Source organism: Vipera ursinii, assembly GCF_947247035.1.
Source record: "Vipera ursinii genome assembly, chromosome: 6".
Lineage (NCBI taxonomy): Eukaryota > Metazoa > Chordata > Lepidosauria > Squamata > Viperidae > Vipera > Vipera ursinii.
Genome location: NC_139515.1, coordinates 77,419,974 through 77,434,837, shown reverse-complemented (window position 1 = coordinate 77,434,837; position 14,864 = coordinate 77,419,974). Strand labels below are relative to the sequence as shown.

Here is a 14,864-nt window from a genome sequence, read left to right as displayed (position 1 = left end):
AGAAGGTCGCTAGTTAGTCTTGTGCATGCGCCTTCTATATATTTATATTTATATTTATTAAATTTTTATACCGCCCTTCTCCCGAAGGACTCAGGGCGGTGTACAGGGCAATAAATATTAAAAACAAAATACAAAAGTTAAAAAACAAATATTATGCCCGATATATACAATAATTAAAAACCATGTTAAAACCCCAACCCCCAAACCCATCAAACCAGGCCGGATTGCTCAAATAAATAAGTTTTTAGATCCTGCCGGAAGGAGCGAAGGTCGGGGGCCATCCGGAGCTCAACCGGCAAGCGGTTCCACAGGTCTGGCGCGCCCACAGAGAACGCCCTCCCCCTGGGGGCCACCAGTCGACATTCCTTGATCGGAGGCACCCTGAGGAGGCCCTTTCTGTGGGAGCACACTGGACGGAGGGAAGTTGACGCCGGCCGCAGGTGTTGCCGTAGGTAATCCGGACCCATGCCATGTAGGGCTTTGTAAGTCATTTCCAACACCTTGAATCTCACCCGGAGGGCAACCAGCAGCCAATGCAGCTCGTGGAGCAAAGGTGTAACATGGGAGTATTGGGAGACTCCCAACACAACTCGCGCGGCTGCATATCTACTTGGTGATATGCTGGAAACTGTGTGGGCCTCCAAGATAATGTATAGCAAAAAGAGTGTAAATCTGAAAATAAATGCCCTAAAGACGCAGGTAGTTTCATTTGACCAGAAAAATAGGAACAATGAATGCATACGTAAGTGGTGAAGTACTACAACAAGGAAATGAATTTGTGTATTCTGGCAGAAAATTTAAAAGAGGGAACTGGAAACTGTTTAATACTGCATGTGCAAATGTTGATAGAAGACAGTGAAGGAAGGAATGCTGAAAGAAGCAAAAATGGTTGCATATGAGTGTCCTGGCCTACATTACAGTACACCAGTAAGAGGCAAATCTATCAAGAGAAACATGATAGTAAATCGAATGCAGGAGGAAAGGGTTACTTAAGAGGTAGAGGTAGTCCTCAACTTGTGACCATTTGTTTCACAATGGTTCAAAGTTAAAACGGCCTTGGGAAAAATGACTTACAAACTGTATTTGCACTTACAACTGTTGCATCACCCTCCCTCCCCCCTCCCCCAGTCACATTAATGTAGTTTGGTTGCTTGGCAGCCAGTTCGCATTTATGACTGATTGTACCATCCTATGATCGTATGATCATGATTTGCAAAAATTTCTAGCAAAAATGTCCATTGGGGAAGCTGGATTTGCTTGATAACAGCTGTGATTCACTTAATGACCTTATGCCATAAAAATTGTCATAGAATTGGGTCTGATTCGACTTATGACCGCAAGGGCTTCAGGCAGAAATTGCAGTCATAAAGCACTGTGAAGCGGTATATAAGTCTAAGTGCTATTGCTATTACTTGTTTGTGGGTAAAAACAAGAACGGAGACAAGTATGAATGGGCCTGAATGAATAAAAATTGAACACAAAGTGAATGAACAGTACAGCGTAATTGCACCGAAGTGGTGGTTTTGTCAGACAGAGTAACTGAAGATGCAAGACAAACATGAAGGTGATGTCATGAGCCTAATGGCATGCAAAAGCCCTGGTTGAGAAAGAAAATGACTCCATCCATCTGGCAGACAAACTCCATTTATTGTGAATTACAAATTCAGCATACTGGTTTTATGGTAGGTATTCAGATGTAAGGATTCCAAAGTGTATTTAAAAAAAAATAAACAGCCAAACCACAAACAGACCCAAGACTTCTTCTTTTATGATTCTGATCCAGCCGGTAAGCCCCAGTGAAATTCATTATGTAAACTTGATGATTCACAAAAAGCAATGGAGCCTGGATACCGCTATTCCATCTTAACCGCTTAAAAAAAAAACAACTAAAAAGGACAAACAGCTGCAATAAAAATGTAAACCTGTATACAGAAATTAACCATTCTCAAGCTATTGTTGCATTTGGAGTGGGCTATAAATTTTAAATAAAGCTCACTTCACTCCACCCAAAGTATGGTGTAAAAAAAAACAAAAAACCCAATCATCATGTGATTTGTAAATTCAAACTTACTTAAAAAAAAGTTTATGGTTTACTATGTACAGATCAAATAATATGGATGTTAAAGACTTGGGGTGAAGTGACTGAGACACAACAGATAGTCCTCTCTGGAAAAGGCTTTTGGGTTCAAATGAAGCCTTCTTCCTCATTGCCTGGAATTCAGCAAGTGCTTGTTCTCTAGCTTTGGACTCCTTGAGAAGGCAGGGAGAAGGCTGAAGGGCATCTAGCCCTTCCCAACGTGAGATTTTCCAGATGTGTTGGGATTGTAACTCCTCAGATTTCCAATGCATCTGGAAGATACCAGCTGGGCTAGAGAAAGTGACCCTCTGCCCTCCTTGGTTAGTGCACCTATCCCAGGGGTAGGCAACCTTGGCTCTTTTATGACTCGTGGACTTCAACTCCTAGAATTCAGCTGGCTGAGGAATTCTGGGAGTTGAAGTCCACGAGTCAAAAAAGAGCCAAGGTTGCCTACCCCTGACCTAGGGCCAAGGGCTACTATACTTGTGCACAGAATTGTATGGCTATAGGAAGGATGGTGCCCTTTAAGCGAGAATGTGAGACGTGTATACAGACCTGATAAAAAGCAAAATCAGTGTGCAACAAAGTGGAAAGAAAGATACCCAACAGCGCGTGTGCATGTATTTCTTGTGTGGTAATTATGGTAGTTCTATATAAATTAGCTATATTGTTTTATACATGTGACCTATGACCTAAAGCTTTTTTTTCTTCCCTCTTTAAAACTATAATTTTATTCGCTCATCTTATTATTATTATTTTTTTAAAAAAATCTAATACTTCTCTTGCCATGTCCCTCATGGCAATTATGGAATATTAATATAAAAGGTGTGTATTCTTTTTAAAAAAAACAAAGTTGTGATATTGGCTAGTTATGTACGTTTATAGCTAAATGAAGTAAATAAGTATTAAAAGCCTTCTATCATTAGTAGTGCCTTATACATAACATTTAGAAAAAGCGAAATGTATATATTCTAAAACTGTTAACTATTTTTTTAAAAAATACAAACAAAAAGGAGAGAGATACATTATCAGTACCACTGCTGATTGCCATTGTCCAAATTCAAGGTATTAACTATAAGTTACCAAAGGGAGCAGGGGGGCGGGGAATGCTACTTAAAACTATGAAAGTTGTACTGATGATGCTAACTCATTATGGACTAGTTACGGAAGGAAATGGCCAACTCAGCATGTTTCTTCCATGCCTTACTCTAAAGTGCTGAAAGGGAAAAAAATGGGGCCCATCTCACTTAGGTATGGGAAGGATATTTGTGTGGGATCCATAGAGCCCCATTCCTTGCATCTCCCATACTTTCCTTTCATGGAAAGTAAGGCTCCTTGGCTCTGCATATGACCTTATGGATGGAGAAGATGCTCTCCACTTACAGGTATGTCCCAAGCAAAATGTAAGCGATGGATTAGCCACTCCACAAACAACATATGTGGCATCCTCTTAATCTGTGATATGATGCCCGAACGCAAAGGGGGAGAAGGCCACCATTCTATCAAAGGTGGTGGACCATCAAAGATGGTGAACCTTTCATATAGTGTTCTATGGACCATGATAGGCTTAGGGAATTATACCAAACCTTTCTACACTCAAGTCAACAATAAGTCAATAGTAGCAAAGAGGTTGACTCTGCCTGGACTCTTGAGGGCCCACTGATCAGGTGCTTTGCTTGTGAATGAACCAGCCTGTGTTCCGCCTATCCTGGCCCTGTGTTTGGGATAGGACTCACAAGTGGAAGGTGTGCACAGCATATGTCCCTCTCCTACATGTTGAATGTTTCTAGTCTGGACACAGTTTGTTAGACTTCTTCAGTAGAAGTGTCTCTCTTTCACAGCATGGATTTCTTTGAGGAATAAGGCTCTTGTTACAAGGCACTACTATTAAGACAAATGTTTTAAGACTGAATATTAAATACAGTGCTAATATACATGGTTTCCTTAAAAACTGGGATAATGCAGCCAACCCCCCGCCCCCCTCAATAAACCAACAAAAACAAACATAAATATATATAAAAAGAAGAGGACAAATTTAGCACTTCTGTTTTTGAAAAGCGAATTGGTCCAGCGTAATTGGCGGCTTCCTTAAGGCTCCTTTTCAAATTGTCTCAAACCTGCTAAAAGAAAGAAAAGTGGTGGAGTTGCCTCAAATCACCAGAAATGTCATCATTTGGGGGGTTAGTTGGAAAACACATACTTGTCCAAGGATTTGCTTAGGTTGCAATGCTAAAATCAGATTTTAAGGACTATACCAGCTTTCTTTCTTGCTCATTCTCCACAATCTAGAACAGGGGTGTCAAACTCAATTTCATTGAGAGCCGCATCAGCATTGTGGTTGCCCTCAGGGGGCCGGGTGGGTATGGCCAGGGTGGGTGTGGCCTACTGGGTGGGCGTGGCTAGAGTGCGTATGGCCTACTGGGTGGGCGTGGCCCGCTCTACATCGTTCGCCTCAAGGGTGCCTATGGGGGCCCGGGCAGGAGTGGGACAGGTCTGAGGGTCTCTGGCAGGAGGAGGATCTCTGGGCCAGGGCCAAGGCAGCGGGGACCGTTCCCTCACTGTTTCCAGGATGGCTTCGCGGGCCACATGAAACCACTTCGCGGGCCGGATCCGGCCCCCGGGCCTTGTGTTTGACATGTCTGATCTAGAAGAATCAGAAAACACAATCTAGAAGAATCAGAACCAGAATAGAACTGGAAGGGACCTTGGGGGTTTTTTAGTCCAACCTCCTGCTCAAGCAGTAGACTCTGTACTATTTCAGACAGGTGACTGTTGAGTCTTTTCTTAAAAATCTCCAGTAATGAAGGACCCACAACGTCTGAAGGGAAGCTGTTCCACTGGTTAAGTGTTCTCACTGTTAGGAAGTTTCTCCTTAATTCCTGATTGCTTCTCTCCTGGATTAGTTTCCACCCATTGTTTCTTGTCTTGCCTTCTGGTGCTTTGGAGAATAGGTTGACTCTCTCTTCTTTGTGGCAGCCCATCAGATACTGGAATACTGCTATCATGTCACCCTGAGTCCTTCTTTTCCCTAGACTAAAGGTAAAGGTAAAGGTTCCCCCGCACATGTGTGCTAGTCGTTTCCGACTCCAGGGGCCGATGCTCATCTCCGTTTCAAAGCCGAAGAGCCAGCGCTTGTCCGAGGACGTCTCCGTGGTCATGTGGCTGGCATGACTAGACGCCAAAGGCGCACGGAACGCTGTTACCTTCCCACCGTAGTGGTCCCTATTTTTCTACTTGCATTTTTACGTGCTTTCGAACTGCTAGGTTGGCAGAAGCTGGGACGAGTAACAGGCACTCACTCTGCTACGCGGCACTCAGGATTCGACCCGCCAAACTGCCGACCTTCTGATCGACAAGCTCAGCGTCCTAACCCACTGAGCCACCGCATTCCCTAGACTAGACATACCTAATTCCTGCAATTGTTCTTCATGTGTTTTTTTTTCTCCAGGACCTTAGTCATCTTAATTGCTCTTCTTTAAACTTTTTCCCAAAGTCTCAACATCTTTTTGTAATGTGGTGACCAAAACTGGATGCAGTATTCCAGGTGTGGTCTTACTAAGGATTTATAAAGTAGTACTAATATTTCATGTGATTTTGATTTCCAATAGGTTCAGTCTTAACTATCTTTAAAAGAATACCCACTGATAGCTTCTTTTCAAAAGACAAATTAGTTAAACCTAGTGTTTAAAGGGTCCATACTTTTTACTGCTCCCAGCTCAAATTTTACCTCCTCATTCACATGGAATGCAATCTTTTAATATATTGAGCTGCAAAATTGGGTTTGAATCAGCTTATTCTTCGTTAAGTAAGTATATCTCAGTACTGGTATAATGCCTGAAAAGAAATGGATCCTGCAGAGGACCATTTAAATTTAATCTATTTTAATTGTTATTAATTTTTGTATTGTAATGTTGTTTTAATTGCCTTGTGAACCGCCCTGGGTCCTACGGGAGAAGGGCAGTATATAAGTTTAATAAATAAATAAATAAATAAATTTAAAAGATTTCAAAAGGCTCATTAATTCCTACTGAAGTTGGAGATGCTTAATTAGACAAACAAGGTGCTAAACAGGAAGGAAATAAAAGTAATTGTTTCTTCATAGTGGCCAGGAATGTGAACAGAAAGACCATGATATATCTTACATTAACCCATAAAGTGCTTGGCTAGATTCTTGTTTATAAATGGATCCAGACACTGCTGTATGCAAACCATGGTTATGACATTGGATCCTGTTGAGCAAACCCATCTAATGATCACGTGATAGGTGAGCCAATTCACAGGCAAATTTACCCAATGTTGGAGGGCAAGAAAGAAAAGACAGCAGGAATACTACATAAAAGGGGAAATGTGTCCAAGATACAGCAACAATAAAGAGGACCATAGGAAGAACAAGACAATATTCAATGGGTAGCTCACATCTTCAGAGGCTTTGAAACTAGCCAGGAAACTGAATTATCTGCTATTTGCCTCTTACAGATTCCAGCCGAAGAGCCCCATTTGCCACTGGGGAGGGGAGACTGTCTGACAATCCTATTAATATTATTCCAAAATTGAGGCTTGGGCCCCGTGTTCATGCCACATCTGATCCCAAACACTGAAATGCTCACTTTGGCTTACCATTGGTCTCCAGCTTCCTTCCTGCTGCTGTGACCTGATTCAAAAAAAGAGAAATAAAAAAAGGTTACAGAAACATAAAGTGTTTATTAGCAGTAAATACTGGTTTTTAATTTTTTAATTTTTATTTTTTTGGTTGGTAGATCTTAACGACGTGGATGTGGTGTACAAAGAATGCAATTAATGAGAGATAAAATAAACCATAATAGGCCTGTCTATTGATCAGTTCCCCTTTGTGGGCTGGATGTCTTTGTAAATAAACAGTTGGAGGATCCTCAGTTGTTACTAGATTCATAGATGACATCTCTGATGAGAAGCATGTCTGCACAATTCCACCTAGTGCACAGCTGTGTCTTTGTGAATTATCACATCTGAGGACAGTTATGCCTTTATTTCATCTTGCTAGACTACTGCAATATACTTTACATAGGATTGTCTTTGAAAAATAAGAAAACGTTGCAATTGATGAAAATGGGGCACCTAGATCAGGGCTTTTCAACCTTTTCACCCATTGTACCACTTTTAGGATATGGCAGCATCCGAGTACCACCAGTTGCCTAGCAAGGTGTCAAAAACTTGATGACCAAAAAAAAAGGAAAAAAAAGGAAAAAAGTGATGAAGTACAGAAAGTCCTCGACTTACAACAGTTTGCTTAGTGACTGTTCGAAGTTACAATGGCACTGAAAAGGTACACCCCCCCCCAAGCCACAGCCGAGCAAGACACCTGCCTGCCTGCCTGCCTGGCGGCACTCTTCCTCCTATCCGAGATTTCATTGTTGTGAGCATTTCTGTTGAGGATTGGCAGCGCGGGTGGGGTGGGGGGTGTTTTGTTTTTATTCCCCCCCCATCTGTGGGGTGGTTGCAGCAGGTTTTGGTCACCAAGAGCCTTGGTGGAGCAGTGGGCTAATGCCTCCTTAAGTAACACCAGCTGCCTGCAATTAGTGCAGGTTCGCATCCCACCAGGCTCAAGGTTGACTCAGCCTTCCATCCTTCCGAGGTAGGTAAAATGAGGACCTAGATTGTTGGGGGCAATTAAGCTGACTTTGTAATAATGCCGCTTGGTGTGTGTGTGAAAGCCCTAGTAAGCAGGCATATACATAGAATGAAGGCTACTGCTAAGCTTGTAAGCCGCCCTGAGTCTTCGGAGAAGGGCGGGATATAAATGGAATTAAAATAAAAAATTAAAAAATAAAATACTTCACATGACCCTGGGACACTGTGACCATCATAAATATGAATCAGTTGCCAAGCATCTGAATGTAAATCACAAGAGCCTGCAGATGCTGCAACATTCCAGCTGATCAGAGATTCTTCTGGGCTCAGCAGAAGCGCCAGGATCAGCGCCGAGCTCCATCTGGAGCCTGGCACTGATCCTGGCACTTTCGCTGAGCCCTGACAGCCCTGCAGCTCCAGCCATCTCTCGCTCAGGCTTGTGCGGTGCTGCCACCGGTTCAGCTCATTCCCCTCCCCCGCTACCACTTTTCTAGGATGGTCACGTACCACCTGCCACGTGCCAATGTACCACAGGTGGTACCGGTACCACTGGTTGAAAAGCCCTGACCTAGATCACTAACCAGTACAAAGTTCATACAGGAGTTTCATACAACGCCTATAATGAAATCTCAACTGTTTACCAAGCACAATTTAACACATTTAATTGACCTTTAAACCCCTACTTGGGATAGTAGCTGACTATCTAAGAGAGTGTCTCTCCCATTGTAAAACTGAGTGTTCAAATCTGCAGAAGAGGACTTTTTGAAAATGCCTGTGTCCTCAAGGAAGCAGGACTTATGCATTGTTCTCAGGCGTTAAATGCCCTTCTTGGCCAGTTTGCTCCACTTCCTTGGTATTAAGAAAACAGCTAAGGCTTTAATGATTAATTTATATTAGAATCAAGTTTCATTTTAAATGTTTGTTCAACTATTATTAGCCACCTTCGATGGAATAGAAAGACAGGACATAACAGCACAATACAAATAGTTTGGGATCTATTCTACATTATTCTTCTAGATTTGGGGATTATGTCAGCGAAATTCAGTAGTGCAGTTGAAGGGGACCTCAGAGATTACACCACCACCCCACTCCCCAAAATGGAATAGAAACAGACGGGGTGATCACCTTTGATGGAGAAGGGGTCTTCTCAACCGACTGCTTTTCCCAAAGGTTGCGTTTGCCAGATACATCTCCAGGTCGTAAGTCCTATTTCCAAAAGAAAACAAAGCAAGCATTTGAAACAAAGAACAGGGTAAATATATATACTAAACTTTGTGCTATTTAAACAAACCTTCCCCAAAGGTGAATCCATAGGCAGTAGCATGAGACTTTTAAATAATTTCTTTCAAAAATAGGTCCACAGATACATACATTCATGGGCTGGAACTGGAAGGTCATGGTGTTGCAGAAGAGTTTTAAAACTGATTTACCTGACTCAGTTTAAAAGCAAACAGTCAATCCAAAAGAAGAACAGAACAACGGAGATATATAGAGAATTCCAGCCAAGAAGATGGTGGTGAAAGAGGGAAGAGAAGAAAACAGTTGACTGAGAAAGAAGGAATGGAGAGAAAGGACAGATTAGTATTAACTCACTTCTGTGAATAATTCTACTACAGTCCACTTATAATGTCCAGCCTTCTTATATGAAATATTTATCTCTGAGCTTATGAACATCTGGCTGCTAGTTTTGAATAGAGAAGAACGTAGAAACAACAGATTGATACCATGCCACAGCTATCTTAAACCACTACTTTAGCTCCAACAGTAGGTTGCAATTTCCATTTGGTTGCAAATTATTAAAAATATGGTCTAAACATGCTGGAGAACATCAGGTTGAGTAAGGATGCCCTTGGTAAATTCAACACAGGGACAACCTTCTGAACACTGAGTTCTCACATTATGGTTTTTATCATTTAAAAATGGTAGGGAATAATAATAATAATAACAACAACAACAAAGATAATAGTAATAGTAATAATAATAGAGTTGGAAGGGACTTTGGAGGTCTTCTAGTCCAGGGGTCAGCAACCTGAAACAGTGAAAGAGCCACTCGGAACCAGTTCCCTCACAAAAGGAAAAACTGGGAGCCACAAAAAATGTGTGCACATGCGCGTACATGCACGCAGGTGCAGAACAGGGTTTGACTGAAGAGTGGAGCCAAGGCGAGATATGCACTTATCCTGCATATTTGAATTGATTGGTTGAACTTTTTTAGTCCCACTTTTTTTTTTGGACTGCACATGGCAGAGGACTGGGAGCCGCAAGAGACAGTTGAAAGAGCCGCATGCGGCTCCGGAGCTGCGGGTTGCAGACCTGTGTTCTAGTCCAACCCCCTGCTCAGGCAGGAAACCCTATACCAGGGGTAGGCAACCTCGGCTCTTTTATGACTCAGGAATTCTGGGAGTTGAAGTCCATGAGTCATAAAAGAGCCAAGGTTGCCTACCCCTGCCCTATACCATTTCAGACAAATGGCTGTCCAATCTCTTCTTAAAAACCTGTTGGAGCGTTCACAGCTTCTGGAGGCAGGTTCTTCCACTGATTAATTGTTCTAAGTGTCAGGAAATTTCTCCTTAGTTCTACATTGCTTCTCTCTTTGATTAGTTTCCACCCATTGCTTCTTGTCTTGCCTTCCGGTGCTTTGCTTCAATAGGTTCAAATATACACCAAATCCTGCATTATCCATGATGTGCTGACTACTCGCCTGTTCTGTTCTAAGACCACTAGACTAAAACCCTGAACTCCTCTGTCAACTACCTGGGCAATCAACCAGTGATGATGGCAAGGACAAGAAATTATTGAAATAAAGATAAGCCTCTGTGGATGAGCATCCCAAAATCTGAAGCCAGTGATATCTACCAAAAGAATACTGAAGCTCTCTTTCTTTCCCTGCAAAAGTTATTTTAGCTTCTATTTTATTTTATGGTACTACTGGAAAAAAAGAGAAGCAAATACTCACTGATGGTTTTGAAGCAGCTGATTTGTTGCTTTCTGGAGTCTTAGTTAACCATTCATTGATGCGACTGGAGACTCCAACCTTTAGCCCAGCTGTTTCCTGCAGAACATTTGTTTGTAAATAGAATTGGAAGCTTCATGGTAAGAATTAACCGCGCTACAGATTGCAACAGCTGATCACCCGAATCTATACATCTTAGTCTGTAAGAGTGCTAAATCTCATAAACATCTGTGCAATTTCACAAGAACACGTATGAGAACGTCGAAGTCCTATGGTTGAAAGGTTTGCCAATACCTGAACCCTTGTGCCAAAGTTGGGCAAAGCTTTGTATCATAGCTTCAATACTCAGAGCAGTGTCTCCGCGAAACACCATCTCAGAGACAGAATAAAAAAAATACCTTTCAAAAAGCAAAACTTCCTTTCCTGTTTGAAATTCAGAATCTGCATTTTCACTAATCCCCTCAGGTCTTGCATTGACTGACCTGGGAACTGCAGAGGCGGTCACAAGGGCAGAAAGGTCTGAAGGATGACATGTACCTTATTGGGTGTCCCCATTCCAGAGGGTGATGAAAACACATTGCCTTTCTCCCACATGCTCTTGATGTTACGCACTCCCTCAGCAGGAACTGGGAGGTCGGAGGCAGCTGGCTTGGCGGCCTTTGCAGCTTTGTTGCCCTGCAAGAAGCAACTGGTGAGTCAGGCTAGCTGCCCCAACCTGCCATCACTCTTCTCCTCCTCCTCCCCTTATTTCATCCTCTGACTTTACCAGCTGCTATTGGGCTACAGCCTGGCTCAATCTCACCAAGTTACAAACCAACAATCAGAAGAACAGATGGCCAAAATAAATCCACAACCATTTCCCCAAGTTCCTCCTAAGTTGATCTCTTAAATACACTTCATACAAAGGCCGCTGAAAGGAAGACTGAAACAAAGGCTCAGGCCATGAAGGTAACATAAGTGAATCGGGTATTTGAATGAAATATACTTTATTTCTTTGTTTGATTTATCCCACCTTTCTCCAGAAGCTTAAAAGGTAAAGGAGTCCCGGCAGATTTTATTCTGCTAGTCGTTGCCGAATCTAGCGGATGGTTTTCATCTCCATTTCAAGGCCATTGAGCCAGTGCTATCCAAAGACATTTCCATGGTCATGTGGCCAGCATGATGTCATGGAGTGCTATTACCTTCCCACCAAAGTGGTGCTTGTTTATCTACTTGCATTTGCATGCTTCGAACTGCTAGGTTAGCAGGAGCTGAGGAGAGGACCAGTGCTCACCTTGTCACATAGTGCTGGGGACTTGAACCTGTGCTGCCAGCTTTCTACCCAGCAAGCCCAGCATCTTAACCACTGAGCCACTGTGCCACCCCCAGAAGCTTAAGGCAGTATATGATTTCTCCCTGCAAAAATCTTTGTAAGTTGGGTTGACCGAGGGTAACTGGCCCAAATGAGTTTCCATGGTTGAAGACAGTCTTAAAGCTTGGTCTCTCTGGGTCCTACTCAACAGGCTAATCTATACATCATACATTGGGACAGAACTCATAAGCTTGAATAAATATTCATTGCTCCATCTCTTCCAAGGAATTCCAGAGTTATTTAATGACATGTTTTAAAAAATCTCGGTCTATGAAAAATGTTTGATTTGCCCTGACCACAGTGGTCAATCAGAAGAACATGGGGAATTGAGGAGATGAAAGCCACTCACCACAATTGCGCTGGTATATTGTTCCAACCTACTGTCTATCTTGGAGACAATTGGAGTCGTGTGAGTAGGTTTCATGCCACTATGAAAAGAATGAAATGACAGAGACTTGTCAGTTCATATCCTGCACGTTAAACTTTCATTATAACTTTTTTCTTTATGTTTGAGCTCTTTACCTCTTCTGGGCAGATTTGTTCAAGAACTCTGCACGTTCTTCTATCTAAAGAAAAGAGGCAGAGAAGAAAATAAAAGGGACATCTACACGTATTACAGAACCTGGGAGAGGTTTAAATAATGCAATGGTTTACATATACGCAACAAATATAGCAAGTGTGTAGCACACATCACAGCAACAGCACAATGAAATCGAGAGAAGGATCAGGGCCTACACTTAATGCTGAGGGCCAACTTTGGATCCTAAAATGTCACAGAGTTTGTAAGAAAAAAAAATAACAGAGCAATAAGTAGCTTTAAAAAGTCACCCCAGGACAGGAAAGAAAAGCAGAATCACTCCACATGCAGCCTCCATCCAGAAATGAAAGCGGATGTAAAAGTTAAGGAACTGAAAAAAGCAGCCCTCTGTTCTTGTTTCTCTAAGAATATTTAGGGGCCTAAAATGCATATCACTCCATTCTGACATCCCTCTCCACCCCCCAGTCTGACATCCTCTTTGGTATTTATCAGGTGACAAAACTACATGTTAGAACAGGGGTGTCAAACTGCTGGCCAGCGGGCCGGATGCATCATCCAGAAGCCGCACCGACCCTATTGCTGGCAATGGAAAAACCATCCCGATACGTTGCGTGACGTCATGTCACGTCGCGGGTTTGACATGTCTGTGTTAGAAGAATAAAAAAGTGATGTCAGATGTTGTTGGTAGCACATCTTGCTCGAACTATCCATATACATTAGACCAGGGCTGCCTCTTCTTAGCACCTGTATTACTGATTATGCAGATGGTTCTTGAAATCTCCTTTGATAAAAGTTACTAACGGTGTGAAGCCAAAAAACATCAAACTACATGAGATAACCTGAGGAAATAATTCGACCATCCGTTCTAAAAATGTCACAATCCCAAGTATTATTTCTTAAAAAGAAAAACCCAACCACCTAGCTTCTTGTCTAATCTTCTCATTGCGTAGTTCTATCTATAATACAACCCCAAACTTATCAACTACTCCACCTTAGTACCCTGATTAAAAATCAGTGTTGAACCATGGGATTATATTCAAAATGCAATGGGGAACTTGTTTAAAACAAGACAGGAGGAACCCATTCTAAAATACAGAGGAAAGATTTCATAAACAAAATAGACTGCATAATGAATTGAGAAATCTTAATTGTCACAAACTGGAATGTTAAGATTAAAGAATTCTTGAATCTCTAGATCCATGGTGGTGAACTTATGGTATGCGTGCCACAGGTGGCACGCGGAGCCCTTGTTGGGGGAACAGAACAGCCCTTTCTGTGGGCACGCATGCCGTTGCCCCAGTCCTAGGCCTTCAGCTGGGTTTTATAAAACCTTTTCGCTTTAGGCCTCCAGTGCCATGTGCAAAAAAAAAAAGGTTCAATCAATCAATCAATCAATTTCAACTTCTCACGGGAAAAAAAAAGATCTCACAAAGTTGGAATTGATTAATTAAACTTTTTAGTCCCACCCAGTCTGTTGTTACCACCACAGCCATGCCCAACCAATGGGCCACGCTCACCCAATTGGCCACACCCCCAATGGGCCACACCCACCCAATGGGCCACACCCACCCGGCACCTGACAATACTTAAGCGGGTTTTGGGTTGCAGTTTGGGCACTCGGTCTCTAAAAAGTTCGCCATCACTGCTCTAGATTGATTGTCCAGAGGATAATACCATACCATGATGTTGTGCTGCTTTTCAGAGTCACCAGAGGGCAGCACAACAGAAGTAAAGTTTGTTTTTTCCATCATCTCAACTCTCTTTAAGAGTTGTTTAAAAATTACAAATTTCCCACATTGATAACATTTGCAAGCCACCAGTTGTAGCAAGTTCTTGTTGCTCTTATTTTTGCCTTAATCTGCAAGCACATACAAGAAAACACTACACAGGGATTAATGGATTACTATCTGTGGATAATCTGTGTGGCTTTTTATGAATAATTAGGTGACAAAGTTCATTGCATCGGAAGCAGGTCCCAGATGTTCTGCTTGTCAAGCAATAACATTCGATGTTAGCAGCTCCTTTTTCATGACTTGCCTGTTCATTTCAAAATCCACACTTTTCCCAAACCAACAATAGATGTTGCTTCAGAAATGTCAGGACACCAGGTACAGATTTTGCAAACTCCTGGTAGAAAAGATTTGAGGATTCAATTTTCGTTAAAGCAAATATAAGGTTCCTTGTTTGGCATATGCAAAACTCAGCAATCCATATGATTTCTCTACCCTTGAATGCCTTCACACAACGCTTTCAAACTGTTTCAGTATTAGCTCTAAAATGTATGTGTAAAACTGAAATGTGCTTGTTACACTGCAGGTTTGTTCAGAATTAGAAACGG

General features: G+C 42.1%; 1 protein-coding gene across 8 annotated transcripts in view; it reads right to left on the bottom strand.

The window, feature by feature from the left end:
• Positions 1-1,626: 1,626 nt before the first annotated feature.
• The window catches only part of CALD1 (caldesmon 1), a 223,128-nt gene continuing 209,890 nt past the window's right edge, over positions 1,627-14,864 (bottom strand). For 6 of the 8 annotated variants that reach the window (XM_083365290.1, XM_083365291.1, XM_083365296.1 and 3 more), the window contains 7 exons: positions 12,511-12,554; positions 12,338-12,416; positions 11,175-11,312; positions 10,641-10,736; positions 8,810-8,890; positions 6,695-6,728; positions 1,627-4,197 (listed from right to left, as the gene is read on the bottom strand). In XM_083365290.1, the coding sequence (XP_083221416.1) occupies positions 4,166-4,197; positions 6,695-6,728; positions 8,810-8,890; positions 10,641-10,736; positions 11,175-11,312; positions 12,338-12,416; positions 12,511-12,554 (504 nt within the window). In that variant the 3' untranslated portion in view covers positions 1,627-4,165. Of the gene's footprint in view, positions 4,198-6,694; positions 6,729-8,809; positions 8,891-9,114; positions 9,231-10,640; positions 10,737-11,174; positions 11,313-12,337; positions 12,417-12,510; positions 12,555-14,864 lie in introns of those variants that run through there. The other 2 variants (XM_083365292.1, XM_083365294.1) reach the window with 2 other exon arrangements.